The sequence below is a fragment of the Nannobrachium achirus genome (genome assembly GCF_963921795.1).
Source record: "Nannobrachium achirus genome assembly, chromosome: 15".
In the NCBI taxonomy this organism is placed as follows: Eukaryota; Metazoa; Chordata; class Actinopteri; order Myctophiformes; family Myctophidae; genus Nannobrachium; species Nannobrachium achirus.
Window position 1 is genome coordinate 16,643,861 of NC_137822.1, and position 16,704 is coordinate 16,660,564.

Genomic DNA, 16,704 nt, shown 5'->3' on the forward strand with positions numbered 1-16,704 from the left:
AAGTCATTATTAAGGATGTCTTACTTTGCTTCAGTCATCAAATTTGTACACCTACATTTGCTTCATTGCCAGCCAACCTATTCACCTAACAGCACCCACATTTGGAGATAACTGAAATCACTGATGGCAGTGGCACCATGCAGTTGCAGACATCGCTGACCGATGGTTCACAGAGATCTTTTGACTGCATTTTTCTCTAGGCTCTTCAGCAGTGTTCTCTGGTGCCAGAACCTATGGTCCCTGAAGAGTGATGGGGGTGCAGACTAGTAGGCTACAACTGCAAGGACTCTGCCTGATGGCCGGTTTGCTGTCTGGTAAGGCCGGTTGATTTGTACATTTCAACAGGGCAATACCAAAGAGCTCTACACAAAACATTAAGCATCAAGACATAACAGTGCATTAAGTGAGTGCAAAAATAAACATTATGAAAGATTTAAAACAGAAGAATAAGACAATGAAATGACAGTGCAGTTGTGACTGGGTTCAGAAGGCAGACCTGTCCCAGATGACCCACCTCATGATAAACTATTCAGTGCTTTATAAACCAACAGTAGTATTTTGAAATCAATTATTTGACAGACAGGGAGCCAGAGTAAAGATCTAACTGGAGTGATGTGATCCACTTTCTTTGCACTATACAGTAAGGAATCAAGCAGCTGCCAGCTGTGACTGCGTCACTGCGATCTTCAGTATTCCGCATTATGTATTGGTCATAGGGTGTGAATGAGAGCAACAGAGACTGTATACACTGTCTCTCATTCAGTGGTCCATGGCATAATTACAGGTGTTTATATATATATATATATATATATATATATATATATATATATATATATATATATAAAAAAAAAATATATATATATATATATATATATATATATATATATATATATATAATATATATATATATATATTCTATTGTACATTTTTTTAATGTATTAAAATATGTTTGAATAATATTTTATTAGACCATGAAATGTGAGACTTATTTTGAACTAATAGTTTGGGGGACAGGACTTAAATGAAATAATGACTTAAGGGCTTGACTTAGTTGTGCTAGTTAAGTGTGCTGTTAAATATTAAGAATTTATAATAAAATAGAAATTGGTGTGTTTTTCCTATCGTTGGAGGTGGGGTGGTCCATGACGACTGCTTGAAATATGCTATAGTGGTCCAGTCCATAGCTCAAAAAAGGTTGGGAACCATAGATCTCTATCCTGATCCAGTTACCAGGCAAACCTACAAGGCATGATTCAGGTCATAGTACCTCCCATATACACTGAAGCTACTGTAATGCAGAGAACAGAGTTGTACAACCCACCAAATGTTCAACGACTCAGTCAGCGTCCAGCTAAGCCCAGTTCAAGCATGCAAGTGAGAGCGGCCAAGTGTGTGGTGGCTGTAGTGTAGCCAGTGTGTTCCTGGTCTGTTGGCTGACTCATCTTATTTTATGCATCACCAACACTATCCACACTTCATCATTAATAGTGGAGGTAGCCATCTTCAATCAGTATATTGCTGCAGCCTCCTATACCTGCATAATTTCTGCATGGGTAATTCTTGCAGAAGAAAAAGCATTTATGTTAATAAACTTGATAGTCATCATGAAATTAAGTTTCCCTCACTTTACCTTTTCTCATCAATCCAATGATGCAGATAGCAACAATAAACGTATACTGCAGCTGCTGTGTATGTAAAGTATTTAAACTGTATATGAATGGTTTGCAGTTGTGATGGGCAGGCATCTATCATGGCAATGTCATTATATGTTTTCTGTAACCACTTAAATCTTTCTAAACATTTTCTCCAAAATTACTCAGGACCTTGAAATCCAAATTGCTTTGCTTACTTTACGAAAAGACTAAACATGAAACATCATATCCTCTACTTTTGTGCCTGAATAATTAGAGAGGAGCCCCTCAGCAATTAGCCAGTAGCTATGCCCCTCCCAAAAAGCTGTTGTCCAATGCTAGCTTAGAATAACTTCCTGCTTGCCAAGGTTTGCCTTGGCAACAGCCTTGGCAAGCTGCCGGTTGCTAAGCTAGCATTGGACAAAAGCTTTTTCGCGAGGGGCATAGCTACTGGCTAATTACTGCAATGTAGGGATGAGATAAAGCAAGCCTGAAGAGTGAAGACTATTACTAATCATCTTCAATTAAACCAAATTATATCAACAAACACCAAGGATATTGAGTACAATTATAAACCCTGAATATTTGCTTCCTGTTGATAAAAAAATATGCAAAATAGTCCTTTGTGACTGGATAAACATTTTGTTCACAGCTGACCACTAGCAGACAGATTTGAATGAACACAATGAGGTTTAATAATGAATTTAGTTTTTATTATTTTAATACACATTGATAAAGTAAAAACAATGCCAAAAATGTCTTTGTAAAAAAAAGTATTTAATTAAAAAACTGCAGACCAAAGTTCTCTGTATACAATTTGAAAAGCACCAGATGTAACAACTGTATTCAGTTTACATTTTCTCTCTGAAAACACTTGGATCACAAACGCACCAGTTAATAGGTTGTACATAACTGTAGTTTCCAGAAGGTGGCATATCTGCTTCCCGGTCCGCTTTATTTTCCCATAGCTTCCGTTTCATTGGCTTAGCATGTGAAAACCTGGTGCAGAGCCAATTAAACATGCCAGGGCAGTGTTTCTAAAATGTTTACATTTCAAGGTCTACCCTTAACTCCATTTGGTTCAGTTTGTATACTGTTAAGAGTTACAGACATATAAGGAACCCACAAAGTCCCTGGAATCCACTTTTAGAACCACTGGGCTAGAGGAAAATCAACAGTTAACGGCTATGGTACCTTCGGGAAACACTGGACTAACTTTATGCACAGAGCCTACTAAGCACAACAAAATGAAGGTATCGATGTGATCAGATAAACATAGAGAACAGAGGCAATCTTGGGTAAGCAGGAGAAATTAAACTGAGTCAAGGAAATAAGGTTTCTTTGTCAATTGTATTTGAATATTTAACTCTAGATTCAACTAATGCATTCAAATCCAAATATCATGTACAATTTGTCTAAATTCTCAATTCTATATTTATCTGAGGAAGTGTCAAATACGTACATTTGCAAATGGCTCTTTTACAGACACCAATGTCTGGGGGGAAAAGCTACATGTACATCCAGCAAGCTGTATCATTCTTTCTAAGAAATATCTTTGCAGTGATTAGACATACAATAAATGTATACGAAAATAAGTTACAAAACATGTCTACTACAGCAGCCAAACCAAACACCAGTGAGGTATTGGTGTGACAGGAGATTTTACTGTAGTGTATTCTAACAGCCAAAAAGAGGCGGAGAAAAAGCCTATTTTTGGGAGAGAAAAAGAAAACTGTGATATGATTTTCCAACTACCTTGGTGCACATTACTGCATTGTAAATCCAAATGGCCATGAGTATATGCAATTCAATGTTGCAATATGGTGTAAAATATGGTAATCTTCACAATGTCTACCTGACAACCAACCAATCAACCGCGGCATGACCGTCCAAACATCCAGACTATGGGATCTTGAGTCATCAGTGAAGTCAATGACTATGGCCACTGGCAAACAAACCTATCATACATAATATTGCTTTACAACAATGTGAACAATAAGGAAAACAATACACTGTTTTGGATGCATATAGATGCTTGCAAACATTGTGACTCATTTCCTAGTATATACTAGCCTTTCAGACTTATTCCTGATTGTAACATTCTCTGTTCTGACCTCGCATTATACTTTATGGCATGTCTAAGGACTGAATAATGTTCAAGTCTGGTACTGTAATGGTTTTCAGGGAGACACGGCAAACAATCAACTAGTCCATTATGGCGTGACTGCTCAACAGGCCAAGGGATCTTGACTTGAACATGAGCCTTTTTGCAGTCAACATGCTCAACCGCAGCCCTGACAGTAGTGGCTGAATTATATAAAATTGTGATTTCACGGTACAAAATATTGTGGTAAACAAAAAAACAAAACATTTGGGTTTTAACTTTGTGCTTTTCTTATGTCAACACGTGTTCAGGGTGTATTGTGGCACACAATTTCTCAAAAGCTGAACACCTGTTGAGCACATTGAATGCAGAATGACTCAATCTAAAGATGAATCTGCAAAACAGCCATCAACATCAGTAATCAGTATTACAAGTCTATTGAATACTTGGAACCGTCCACGTATATATAATAAACTGTATGAACACTGAAAATGTGTATGACAGGATGGGAATGGGTTGGATTGTATTGTTGTTAAATGTTCTGTTTAATGTAGGCCAACTGTGTAAGCTCCAGTGGTCTATCATTTGTCCTTGATGGTGTATTCATATGTTACACAGACAGAACCTCAGTGAAGTTTCTCCAGCTTGGCCTGCAAGGACTTGAAGTTGCCAATGTTTTGTTGCAAGGCAGAGTTTGGGCTGAGACCCTGCAGCTCCACCAGGTAACCACAGATGTTGTCAAGACACACATTGGTGAATCGCCGTCTGCAATAGAATAAGTCAATCAATTAGTACAGGGGTCTTCCAACGTTTTCAGGCCAGGGACCCCTTAATCGAGAGAGCGATGAAGCAAGGACCCCCAAGCCATATATATACCATATAGTTTCATCGTTTGACGGCACAATCATCAGTGTATTTTGGATTCATGTCAATTTGTGTTTTCAGATATTTAACCACTTGAACTGTCAATACTTAATAAAGTTGACCTTTCACTCTGTACGTAGTCTGCTCTTTTTCCCCTCTACACCAAACCTCTTTGCCACAAAATAGCCGATCTAAAAGCTCACAACGCCTCGCATCACAACGCCTCGCAGCACGAGGCGTTGTGAGCTTGTAGATCTGCTATTTTTGGCTAAAGTTCTAAGAATAAGGACGCTAGGGTTCAAGTGGTTAATATAAAAGAGGAGGAAAAAAAGTTTCTATCACACAGAGATTTGGAGGACCCCCTGTTGTAACTCTGAGGACCCCCTAGGGGTCCCGGACCCCCTGCTGAAGACCCCTGAATTAGTAAATTGGCAGCATGACTTTGTCACGCAGCCAACATAGACAATTCACAATGTGCCGCATTATGAGATTGTCTAATGGCTAATTCTGAAAAGCTGATAGTTTCTTTTTGTATCGTACTGGGTCTATAGATCAGAAAAAACATGGTTTACAAGAAGCTATATGAAAAAAATCCATTAAATACACAATGACATACTGTATACTACTAGGTTTTCAATGTGTGTGGGGGGAGATTCTATGCTTCCCAAATAAAATGTTTTGTTTTTGACAAATGTTTGACAAGAGTTTTAACTTAAGATTGATCTTATAATGCTTATAATTATGGTTATATTATGTTGTAAATGTATCTGAAAAGATACATATAATAGATACATACAACAGATACTGTAAATGGCACCAAAATAAAATGTACCTGTGAAATAGTGGTAAACTGGTGTCCTGTATTGAAGGTTACAAAAAAGAAAAAGCATTCTTGAAAAGTTAAATAACCAGAGAAGGGCTTGGATTTTACAGGACATGGCAGTGCCAACAAGTAGTAACTGCCTTCTCTTCTCATTCAAGTTCCTTTGAACAGATTTGCGAAGCTGCCTGGGGTGTGTTCCAAGCAGCCCATTTAATGACGATGTCACTGTCCTTTCGATGAATGCAAATAATTATGCTATTGTTATACTTAATATATAATCTGTTGTATGGCTGCGTAAAATGAGTCCACGGCGTGGTGTCATTTTACGCGGTCGGGCTCTCAGCTGAGCACACATGCATAGATTACAGTAACAGAGAATGTCGGGGTGGGACTGATATACATTGTTTTGCAGTGTACTGATAAGTGCTTGCACTTAAAGGAGTAGTTCACCACTTTTCAACATGTCTTCATATAATAGGTCCTCACTAATGTTCATGATAAAATATCACAATTTTTTCTACTCGGTCCAAGTCTCCTAGGAGAGCTGTGGGAAGTTCAGAATCCATCGTCTTGTGACATCATCATTTTCCCAAAAAAAAAATGTAATCAATATTTTTGAAAAAAATATTTAGATTTTTAATCCATCGTCTTGTGACATCATCATTTTCCCAAAAAAATGTTTTATCAATATTTTTGAAAAAAATATTTAGATTTTTATTATCGCGAGAACAATGGCTTCCACTTTAAAATTGCAACTTTTCAGGAATAGAAAGCCTGCAGTTTTTATAAGCTGGATTGGCAATCGATGATGTCACAAGACGATGGGTTTCTGACCTGCCCACAGCCCTCCTCTGAGAAAAGAAAAAAAAGAAAAAGCTATTTTTGAGTGAGGACCAATTATATGAACATAGGTTGAAAAGTGGTGGAGTGCCCCTTTAAGTATGGCAAATTAAAACTTCATGGTCAGTACCGATTCAGAGCAGACCTCGTAGAAGCAGGGACGGTAAAAAAAAGATTGTGATTCGACGGTAGATGTTTGTTTTGGGGTAAACCGCTGTGCGTCCCCCAGACACTTCGATAGAAGTTCAATGCGTCCTTTTGGAATAACACGCCTCTGAGACACGCAGCTAACAATTTCACTGAAAGTGTTTATTAACCGAGTTAGGGGAAAAAGGAAAGAAAATCCATGGCAATAAGGGAGCTGTGGGATCTATTTGATGAGAACACAAACAATCCTCAAATGGAGACTGTTAGAAACATAACCTGTTTCAAACACAATGGTAAAGCCACACCTCTCTTTAACTGTTGCTCTCTTTAACTGGTTATGCCCCTATTTAAGAAAAGAAGAATAAGAACTACAGCTTGTTTTAACACGTTAGCAGCCGAAATGATTAATAATTACTAATTCTTTTAGATGGGAAGTGGTTTCTCAATCTGCCATGTCATGTAGGTGGCCTTTCATCTACTGTCCTGTAGGTTTTTGCCCTCTTTGAGAGTGATGAGTACCTGTCATATGTGGGTACTGTACTGGGGTCATCCACATATCCAGAGAGAAGCACATGGATACACTCTATCAGGTGGAGGGGCTTCTTAAGGCGTTGCCAACAGGGATCCTGCAGATGAAGAGTCAGAGATGATGATGCCACATGAGACAATGTAATGCAATTATATCTGATGATACAAGACTAGATATTGTCGTTATATGCTAATAAGTAGACAAATATGTTTTTGTCAAACATAATATCGTCATAATATTAACTCATTCCCTGCCAGGCCCGATAGTCCCGAGATTATTCCAATGTCTTTCCCCGCCAGGCCCGATAGTCCCGAGAATTACCCGAGAATTAAAAAAAAAAAAAAAAAAAAAAAAAAAATCAAAACAAATTTTTTTTCATTTTTTTTTTACCCCAAAAAATGGAGTAGGCATGATAGCAATCGCGAAATTGCATGTTTAACCCCCATAGCAACCCCATCTTTCAAGCATGGCAGCCATTTTGGCAGCCATCTTTGTTAAACATAGTGGCTGTTATCTCATGAATGCCTGAACGGATTTCCATTCGGATTTTTTTTGTTTGAAAGCTGTGAGCAATGTGGACACACGTGGTGCATTATCTAGGCATGGGTGTGCATGATCCGTGCACACCCAATTACATGGAAGTCTATGGAGACGAATGGCAGGTGGGAGTGCGGAGGTATGTTAAAATGGCGGTCAATGTGTTAAGGTATTATTTGGTCAAAATTATTTGATTGTGTCCATATCACCCAGCCCTATAATTTACAACTACTACTAATGACTGATGATTTGACAGGTATACCCGTGTTTTGGAGAGTTGGTCATAGACTTCCAGCAGGCGAGGCAACTGTACTCCAATCTCCTGCATGGTGTGTGTGACAAAGCCCACGTCCCAGTTCAGCTTACACACCTCCTGCTCCAAAAACTTCACTAGGAATTCTAAGAAACAAAGACAGATCATTTGTGTCAATGTTTTTAGTATACTAATAGAGACTATGGTACTGCTGTACCATAGTGACAGGTCTCACCCCTGAAAATGTAAATAAAAACAAGATGGAGCATAAACTCTGCTACTTTAAGTAACACAAATGTATTGCAAGAGAGTTCGGTTGTGGTAAGAAGTATCTCTAAGGCCTAGGCCAGACGGAGCTGGATATTTCATATCCATATTCCTGTTTTTTCAGATATCCACATAGTAAAATATCTAGGTCCACATGACAAAGATATCTAGGTCTAAAATAATCTGAGTCCCCAGACCTCCACTAGGGGGACAAGCACACACACAGAGTAGTCTTTAAATATCCGGGTTCCATGCCTACACGGATCCAGTGAATCGGATATCCGGTTACAAAAATATCCAGTTTCGCGGCAGAAAATATCAAGCTTCGTGTGGCTGCAAGCCCCAACCGCACAAAGAAATGTCTAGCTTCAGAAATATCCAGCTCCGTGTAGCCGGTACCTAAGTAATGGGAATTCAACTTTGCCACTGAGTGACCGCACATTGTCATGTGTGCCGCGTAGCTGACAAGAAGTGTATCCACTTTCAATCCACTATCATGTGAATCTGCTTCTGGCAGCATGTGGGTGTTTTGGTTAGTGTTGTGTGGGAGTAACTGCCTGGGGTAGTCGTACCATTTGACTAAATGAACATGGTGATCTTCAAAAATGCTTCACATCCAAGTGCAAAACTATTTAACAGAAACAGTGTTGGTGTAACTAACAGTAACCAACACTGAAAAAAATATTTTACATGCAGAGATTTTCAGCTACAATGCAATTGGCATTTCTTGGTTTTACATACAGTATGACAGTGATGTTTAGTTGAAAATTCATTTAGAAACGCATATTTGAAAATTCTTTCTACCTAAAGTTATTTCAATGACTCTGAAGTCCCAATACATGTTCAGTCCTATGAGTAAACACAGATTCAGAAGACTCGAAGCAGGTCTATAATACATTAAATTTCAAGCTAAGAAAGGAAAACTATAGGTGTTTGAATACTTACCAAGAGGAAAGTATCTGGGGGTTCCAGCATAGATCTTTCCTAGCGACACCAGTTTTAAATTGAGGGCCCTCATTCTGTCTGCAGGACTCATGGCTACACTGTCAGCCAGCTCTGAAACACAGGATACGCACACCATGATAGAGCTGTCACGATTACAAATTTAAATTGACGATTAATTGTCACACAAATAATTGCGATTAACAATTTAATTGTTTTAAAATTGAAGACTGGAACATATGAATACAAACTTAATTTCTGTTTGCCATTTAGGCTTCATAATCACAAACTGCACGGGGCAGATTACTGACATTTTATACTTTAAACACATTTCTTGAAAACAGCGGAAATAGCTGATCTACAAGCTTCACAAAGTGAGTAAGTGATGCAGTGTAAGCATGTAGATCTGCTATAAAAAATATAGTGCTGTCCTTTCCTGGCCCACGGTTACTCATTCTGCATTTTGCTAGCCATCCAGTTTAGAAGGGATACAGAAACAGTCGGTGTGCGAGGCAAGCCAGTATGTGTTTTCAAATTACCGGATACAGTAGGCGGCCTTCTAGACTGGATCTGAGCACTGCAGCAGAAAATAGAAACCCGGCTCTCCACATGTACTGCGGAATGCCCACTGACTTGAATTATAAACGTAATGTTTGGGATATGTCCTGGAATGGCCGGCAGATTCAGTCTGAAAATAGCAGATCTACAAGCTCACAATGCGTTGTGAGATGACTCAAATATACTAAAACTAAATGTAATTTTATTCAAAATCCAACACTAGCCTATGCCAACATAAAATGACATGTTTTAAGTAGGCTGGTGAGGGGTTTACAGCACCGGTTATGATGGACTCCTCCTATGTTCTTGGCAACAAAATAACGAGATTCACAAAACGAAAATCAGCGAAAGCACACTTTAAGAGATTATACATGCCTTTCTCCATGATCTCCTGCCACAGTGAGTGCACTAGAATTGGGTCCGAGTGTCCAGCACAATGAATGATGGCCAACTTGCACTCCGACAACTTAAAATGGTCAGCAAACTCTCCATAGAGCTACAACCAAGAACACAGTGTTTATGACCATTTCCTCATTTGAAAAAAGGTTATTAAGGAATACACAGCAGTAGGCTTATTTATACTGATAACCTGAACATCTAAACCTGAAAATCTAACGCGACTCCAGGTATTTGAGAGTTAAAATTGAGGTGCCTACAAGGTTTAGGTACCCACTGGACCTGTATCCCTCTCTATTGATCAGATATTAGTTGTATAAATGCATTTGTATTGTGTTGATCCCACAGGGGAGAATTAGTAACAAGGAACTAAGCACCCTGGGGTTCAGGGACCCCCATTGGTCCTTGAGGGAGTTCCAGGGGGATACGTTAAGGTAACAGGTACAATAAAATAAGGTACACATAACGATGGATACAGAAGGTCCATGTAAGACAGACTCCACATGTGTCACCTCACCTTAGTGATATCCAGAAGTTCTGAGTCCAACTGTGAAATGGCATTCTTCACTGAGGGATGTTGGGAATACTGTCTGGACAAAGTGTCCTGGATCTGTACTTGGATACGAACCACCTAGGGACAGGAAACAGTTACCATCTTGAACAAAGACGCATTATGGTGTGAACATCTGCACATCTCTGTCTATCTCCAGATTGCGATGAAACCTTGTTTGAAAGGAACTTTAGCCGCCTGTCTTGAACAAATGCTGATGTTTCATTTCAGTCTGAGGATGTTTAGATCAGTGGTTCTCAGAAGTGGGGTTTGGGGACTGCTAGGTGTCCTTGAGGGTGTTCCAGGGGTTCCCCAGCAATATGAGTTAATAGTATCAATTATCGGTATCAGTTTAACCACTTTAACCCTATATACATTCGGATATAGTCAAATAGTCGATAAGCTCACAATGCAATGTGACGTGGCGCGCTGTGAGCTTGTAGAGAGCTGTTTTAACTAGTTTGGGAACCACTGGTGTAGATGTCCAGTAGTGTGGTCTCTATGTGGCCCTGCATACCTCCATCTTTTCTTCAAGCTCATGAAGGAACTCTCCGTCAGCCCCCTGGGCGATGATGCAGGAGGAGCTCTTAGCAGACAGGATGGCTCTAGAAATGTACTCCAAACGCTGCTGCAGGGAGATCTCAGTGCTGCACGTTAACAGAGAAACATAGAAGCAAATACATTCACGTTTCCTGGGCTTTAGGTTACATTTGACACAATTCTCGACTTTCAAGTCTTAACCACTTAAATTCTCTGTTAACCAGGGTCCGCCAGGGCTAACACTTGGTCCACTCTACACCAAATCTCTTCAGCAAAAATATATCTACAAGCTCACAACTGCTACAAAGCTCATGAAAACATAACACATACAACTCGATGAGTTGTGCGCTTGTAGCAGTGTTGGGAAAGTTCACTTTCTATATGAACTAGTTTAAAGTTCAGTTCACCATTTTTAAAATGAACTATTTCAGTTTATCGTTCATAATTCAGATTTTTGAACTAAAAGTTCATGGTTCCAAAAATGAACTATTTTAGTTATTTTTTCTAGCCCGCTTCCAGACCATAGACACGCCCACTCTCAGAGTGGACAGTTTCTCTGGTGAATAAAAAGACGAGGCGACCGCGGGCACGGCACAAACAAGCATAAGGGCGCCGTTCATGAACGCCAGAATGAGAGCGTCAACAACCACTTCAAGCGGAAATAAAGAACGGTCCGTTCACATTCGCCCAAAATATGAACGATTTCGTGAACGATCGTTCATTGAACGCGTTCGGGTACAACACTGGCTTGTAGATGGTACATTATTTAGTGAAGAGCGTAAAAAAAAGTGGGCCTGGGAATCTGGTCAATTAAGTACACAGTTGTGTTTAACATATGAGACATATGAGGTGCCAACCTGTACATGTCGGCAAGGCGTGCCAGTACATGGGCTGCCTTTCCAAAGCTGCGGCTCTTCTCGTAGTAACGCCACAAGAGGTCCATGTTGCGCACCTTACTCTGGTCTTGCTTTATCATGTGCATCAGGTGTTCCTCCAGGAACGGAGAATTTACCTCCAGCAGCTTATCAGTAAGGTCAGCCTGGATCAGCCAGTTGTAGAGGGCTATGTGAAACAGCTCATCCTGAGACCTCTGGGCCAGACCTAGCATCTGTTCAAACTACAAAAACAAAATTATCGAAATACATTATTCATGTGGATCCTTTACCCCAGAATTACTGTAACTCTCCAGAGTGTTCCACACAACCAATATATTTTTATACAATGTGGGCAAGACAATCTGATCAAAATGAAGAAACTAATTTATGTGTCTCTGGGTTCCCAGAACTCTAAACACAATATAACCTCCGTAGTTTGGCAATCAGGAAGCAAACGCACAGACACGCCAGATGCCGCTAGTAGTAAACAAGACAGCCAAAGTGGCAGAGGTTTTGGGGCTGAAAACCAGAGTTGTGCTCACTGGAGACTATTGGACTCAATAATCACCGTTACCTCCGGGAACACAGCACATTATTTTGATGGGGAGTGGGGGCTTCGGTCGCATACGCTGACAATATGAAGACAGAGGAGAGGCACTTCGCCTACAACTAGCTATGGTCCATAGCGTTAGGAGTTCTTAACTACTTCTAACGCTATGGACCAGAGCTAGCCCAAACCCACACCATGTTCCGTGCACTGTGATAACTGAGTGAAGTCCAGTGCACAGTAAGTGCAACTGTGCTTGTCTGCCAGCTCTGCCGGCTGCCGCAGCGCCTCCGCCAACTAGTAGCCCTAATGCCTGAGAGTGGAGCATTGAATATTAACCCATTTAGACCGGGAACGCAAAATGCGTTTCTACCTTTCAGGCCGGGAACGCAAAATGCTGTTTATCCATTCAGACCGGGAACGCAAAATGCGTTTCCTGTAGTTTTTACCCTCTTCTGGTCTCGTGGCCAATGAAATGCATCAGGAGGCGATGACGTATGCTTCCCTGACTACCGCAAAGCATTCTGGGATTTTTTTTTTGCTTTACATAACTTTATTTGTCGGAGAAACCCAGTGCAGCTACTCATAGCGGCGAAATGGAAGACGCGTTGAGCGAAGGCAAACCAGGCCCGCTGGAATTGGCATTGTTATTGTTACGTGATATGTTTGAAAACAACGACGATGATGAAGAAGAAGTGTTTCATGGATTTCATCAGGACTGGATAACTTTTCACGGACGCACTTTGACACGGCTAATTTCAGAGACCCGACTCTTTGCAGCACAGAGTCAACCCCAAACTCCAGAACAACAGATTCGCAGCTATCTGGAGGTAATAACACTTATAAAATGATTATGATGATATGGTTCATTCATTCACATACACAGGCGCACACACACGTGCGCACGCACATATAATAATAATGACAAATGTCGCTCGCCAGATTTACCGTTAAATGGAGCTAAAAACAAGAATCGACACAGTCAATATAAAATCTGGTGGATTGGTGTGGTGTAAAGCAGGGGCGATGAAGTTTCAATATTGAGCTGGGTGCTCGTAAGAATTGAAATATTCAATATAAAGGCTGGTGGAACAACAAGAATTGAAATATTCAATATAAAGGCTGGTGGATTGTTGTTTCTTGTCAAAGTGGTGGCCTATGGTGTAAGGCCTATGGTGTAAGGTCTCAAATATTTGCTAATTATGTTTCTATGTGCTACATAGGCTGAGAAATGTATTTTTTATTAGACGTTTTATAAGATTTATTACAATATTTGAGTTTGCAGATTTTTCTTAAAAGAATGATAAAGGTCTGGACCATGACAAGTAATTTCCCATGAAAGCCAAAGGTGTAAGCTATCAAACAGTTTTGAAATTGTGTTTCTAGCTGCTACAGAGGCTGAGAAATAAATGTTTTAGTAGACGTTGACACCTCTGTGAAGTTTTCCATAAAATCTCAGGTTTTAGGGGTATTTTTCCAATCGGCCATAGGTTTTTAAGGCTTTTTCCCAGGCGGACTTAGGTCTAATGGGTTAAGTCAGCACGCTGACCATTGACAGTGCACGCAAGACGATTGCAGCAGCCAGCGAACTCCCGTTTGGGCATATATATGCCTTGTGCCGCACATATCTCCTCCAACAAGCCATTACAGTGTCTCTACAGCAGGGTTTCTCAAAGTGCACTAGGGTGCCATAACGCCAGTCTAGGGTGCCTCAGAATACTTTGATAATATTTAGAATTCATCAATGTTACTTCATTTAAACCACTTGTCTTAGACCCTTCATGCTTTGTAAAACATAGCTGTACTCGAGTTATTTTTCCATACACCAACTCTCTTCACCAAAAATAGCAGATCTACAAGCTCACAAAGCTATTTTTGGTGAATGTTCCCCCCAGAATAGGGATCAAGGGATGCTGGGGTTTAAGTGATTAAATGCCAAGTATAAAAGTTAATTTAAATCTGTCCTAATGGAAACTGATATTTTCTCAAGTTGTTATTTTAGTTACTTGAAGATTCTGGACAGCATATATCATTGTTCCGATAATAATAAACATGCTCAATTTGCATAAAGTTGTTGATATGAGTATTAATATCTGTTTAAGGTAGAAACAGAACAGATACAAAATATGCGATTAATCATGATAAATATGGACAAACATGGGATTAATAAAACAGCCTTAATTTTATATTAAAGGGCATAGATAATACATTTTACTCACATGCGCAGTGGCATCCTCGTTACTAAGCATATTGGGGTCAGATGTCAGAACCGGTGGTCCAGGCTGCTTGGGGACACTAGGAGACTGAGGGGCAGCCTTGCTCTGGTTCACCAGTTCCTGCATGGTATCTGTGATGCATTTATAACATGACAATCTGAGAGAGAGAGAGAGAGAGAGAGAGAGAGAGAGAGAGAGAGAGAGAGAGAGAGAGAGAGAGAGAGTGTGAGTGAGAGAGAGAGACAGAGAGAGAGAGAGAGAGAGAGAGAGAGAGAGTGTGAGTGAGTGAGTGAGTGAGTGAGTGAGTGAGTGAGTGAGTGAGTGAGTGAGTGAGTGAGTGAGTGAGTGAGTGAGTGAGTGAGTGAGTGAGTGAGAGAGAGAGAGAGAGAGAGAGAGAGAGAGTGTTAAAGGCATGGTTCCCACACATTTTTACCAATTAATTTCCAAAACCTTTCCAAAACTTTTCCAGAATATTTAACCCAGAATATATAACAATAATTCAGCTCAATAACAGGTCGCTTACTCCAATGCGCAATGCCCAAAGACAGGTAGTGTAGGCCAGTGGTTCAAAATAATAAATAATCATAATTAACTCCCCTGACGAGCACTAAGAGTTGAGGAATTTTGTAAAACACGGTTCTATTGTGAAAATAGCAGATCTACATGCTCATGTAGATCAGCTATTTTCACAATTTCTGCCTCTAATATTTGACGATTTGGCCCATGTTTAATTTGTAATTTCAGAGGTATTAACAAAATCAATAACCAAAGACAATGCATAGCTATTCTTTCCAGGACCTTCCAGGACCCTTGATAAATTCCAAAACTTTTCCAGTACTGGAAAAATATTTTTCTAATTTCAAAATATTTCCAGGAATTTCATGACCGTGGGAACCCTGTAAAGGGTTATTCGTAGCTATCAGCTACTATAAGTGCCATAGTTCATACAATCCTAATTATTCTACCGTTTTCCCTGTTACCTTTCCTGGCATGCCATCTGTCCGGCTCGGTCCTCCTCTGGCTCCCCGTTTTTATAGAAGTGGGGTCCCAGACGTTGGGGGTCCTTCTTGTCTGCTGCCGTGAGGCACAACTCCAGGACTCCCTCGTAGAAACGAACTGGGGGGATTTAGGGAAAGATTTAAAGGGGAATTTCACTTCTGGGGTCATTTTCACACCTGCACACTCCATTCCTGTGCAACATCAAACTTCATGTTAGACTCATTGTAAACACACGTCCTGGCTTCTCATGACTGTTTCCTTCTAATGAAGATCAACCTTCATTTTACAAATAGTTATTTCATTATCCTAATATCTTACACTGTTTTGTTGCTTTACAAATGCAGAAGCAGATGTATATAATAGGGCGTTCAACAAATATTTGAATATTCGAATATCAAAGTCACTATTCGACGTTGTTCACCGGAATCGAATATTTGCTTATTTTTATTGTTTTCTCTTTAACACAATTAGTGCCTCTTAATCTGAAGGTTGCTTGGTGCCTCGGTGCCACGCGGTTTCCTCCATAGGCCGCCGCTATTATTTTGAAGGGCTGGAAGGGGGTTGTTTTTGTTTTTTTGGATTATCACTTGACGGCAACGATTACGTCATCTAGTCACATGACAGTGTGGGACAAGAAGAGGCAAGATGGCTGCGCCCTGCCTTGTGCCTTGTTTACATTTAGATCTGCTGCAAAATGTCTCAAAATGGCTATTTTGTTTAAATGAAGTTTCTTTATGGGCCTCTCCATTGACTTAACATTGAGGAGCTTCACTTCGCGTGCACGCCCAACGTGCGTTGTAAACAAATCGCCGACATTACCGATGCGAGCGGGACCGGAGCGACATTAAGTAAGTAATAATATCTTTACTGTATATACAGTAAGATTCACAGTCCTCACCGTCAACGGCGCCATGGTATTAACCCTTTCAATGACGGTGAGGACTGTCAACGGCGGCGAAAAAGTTAAAAAAGATATAGTTTATAAAGCTTGCCTAGATAGGAAGTCATAAGAATGAGTTGTCAATGCCCCTGGTGGATGAATGTGTTAATGCTCTATACCAGGGGTTCTCAAACCTTTTTATGCTG

At 40.1% G+C, this 16,704-nt stretch overlaps 1 protein-coding gene across 2 annotated transcripts in view; it reads right to left on the reverse strand.

Annotated features, from left to right (window-relative positions):
- Nucleotides 1-2,403: 2,403 nt before the first annotated feature.
- Nucleotides 2,404-16,704, reverse strand: part of LOC308300102 (nuclear pore complex protein Nup155-like) — a 35,878-nt gene continuing 21,577 nt past the window's right edge. For both annotated transcript variants that reach the window (XM_080743869.1, XM_080743870.1), the window contains 10 exons: nt 15,600-15,735; nt 14,623-14,776; nt 11,839-12,098; nt 10,959-11,088; nt 10,409-10,522; nt 9,871-9,991; nt 8,941-9,051; nt 7,738-7,874; nt 6,929-7,035; nt 2,404-4,500 (listed from right to left, as the gene is read on the reverse strand). In XM_080743869.1, the coding sequence (XP_080599995.1) occupies nt 4,362-4,500; nt 6,929-7,035; nt 7,738-7,874; nt 8,941-9,051; nt 9,871-9,991; nt 10,409-10,522; nt 10,959-11,088; nt 11,839-12,098; nt 14,623-14,776; nt 15,600-15,735 (1,409 nt within the window). In that variant the 3' untranslated portion in view covers nt 2,404-4,361. The remainder of the gene's footprint in view (nt 4,501-6,928; nt 7,036-7,737; nt 7,875-8,940; nt 9,052-9,870; nt 9,992-10,408; nt 10,523-10,958; nt 11,089-11,838; nt 12,099-14,622; nt 14,777-15,599; nt 15,736-16,704) is intronic.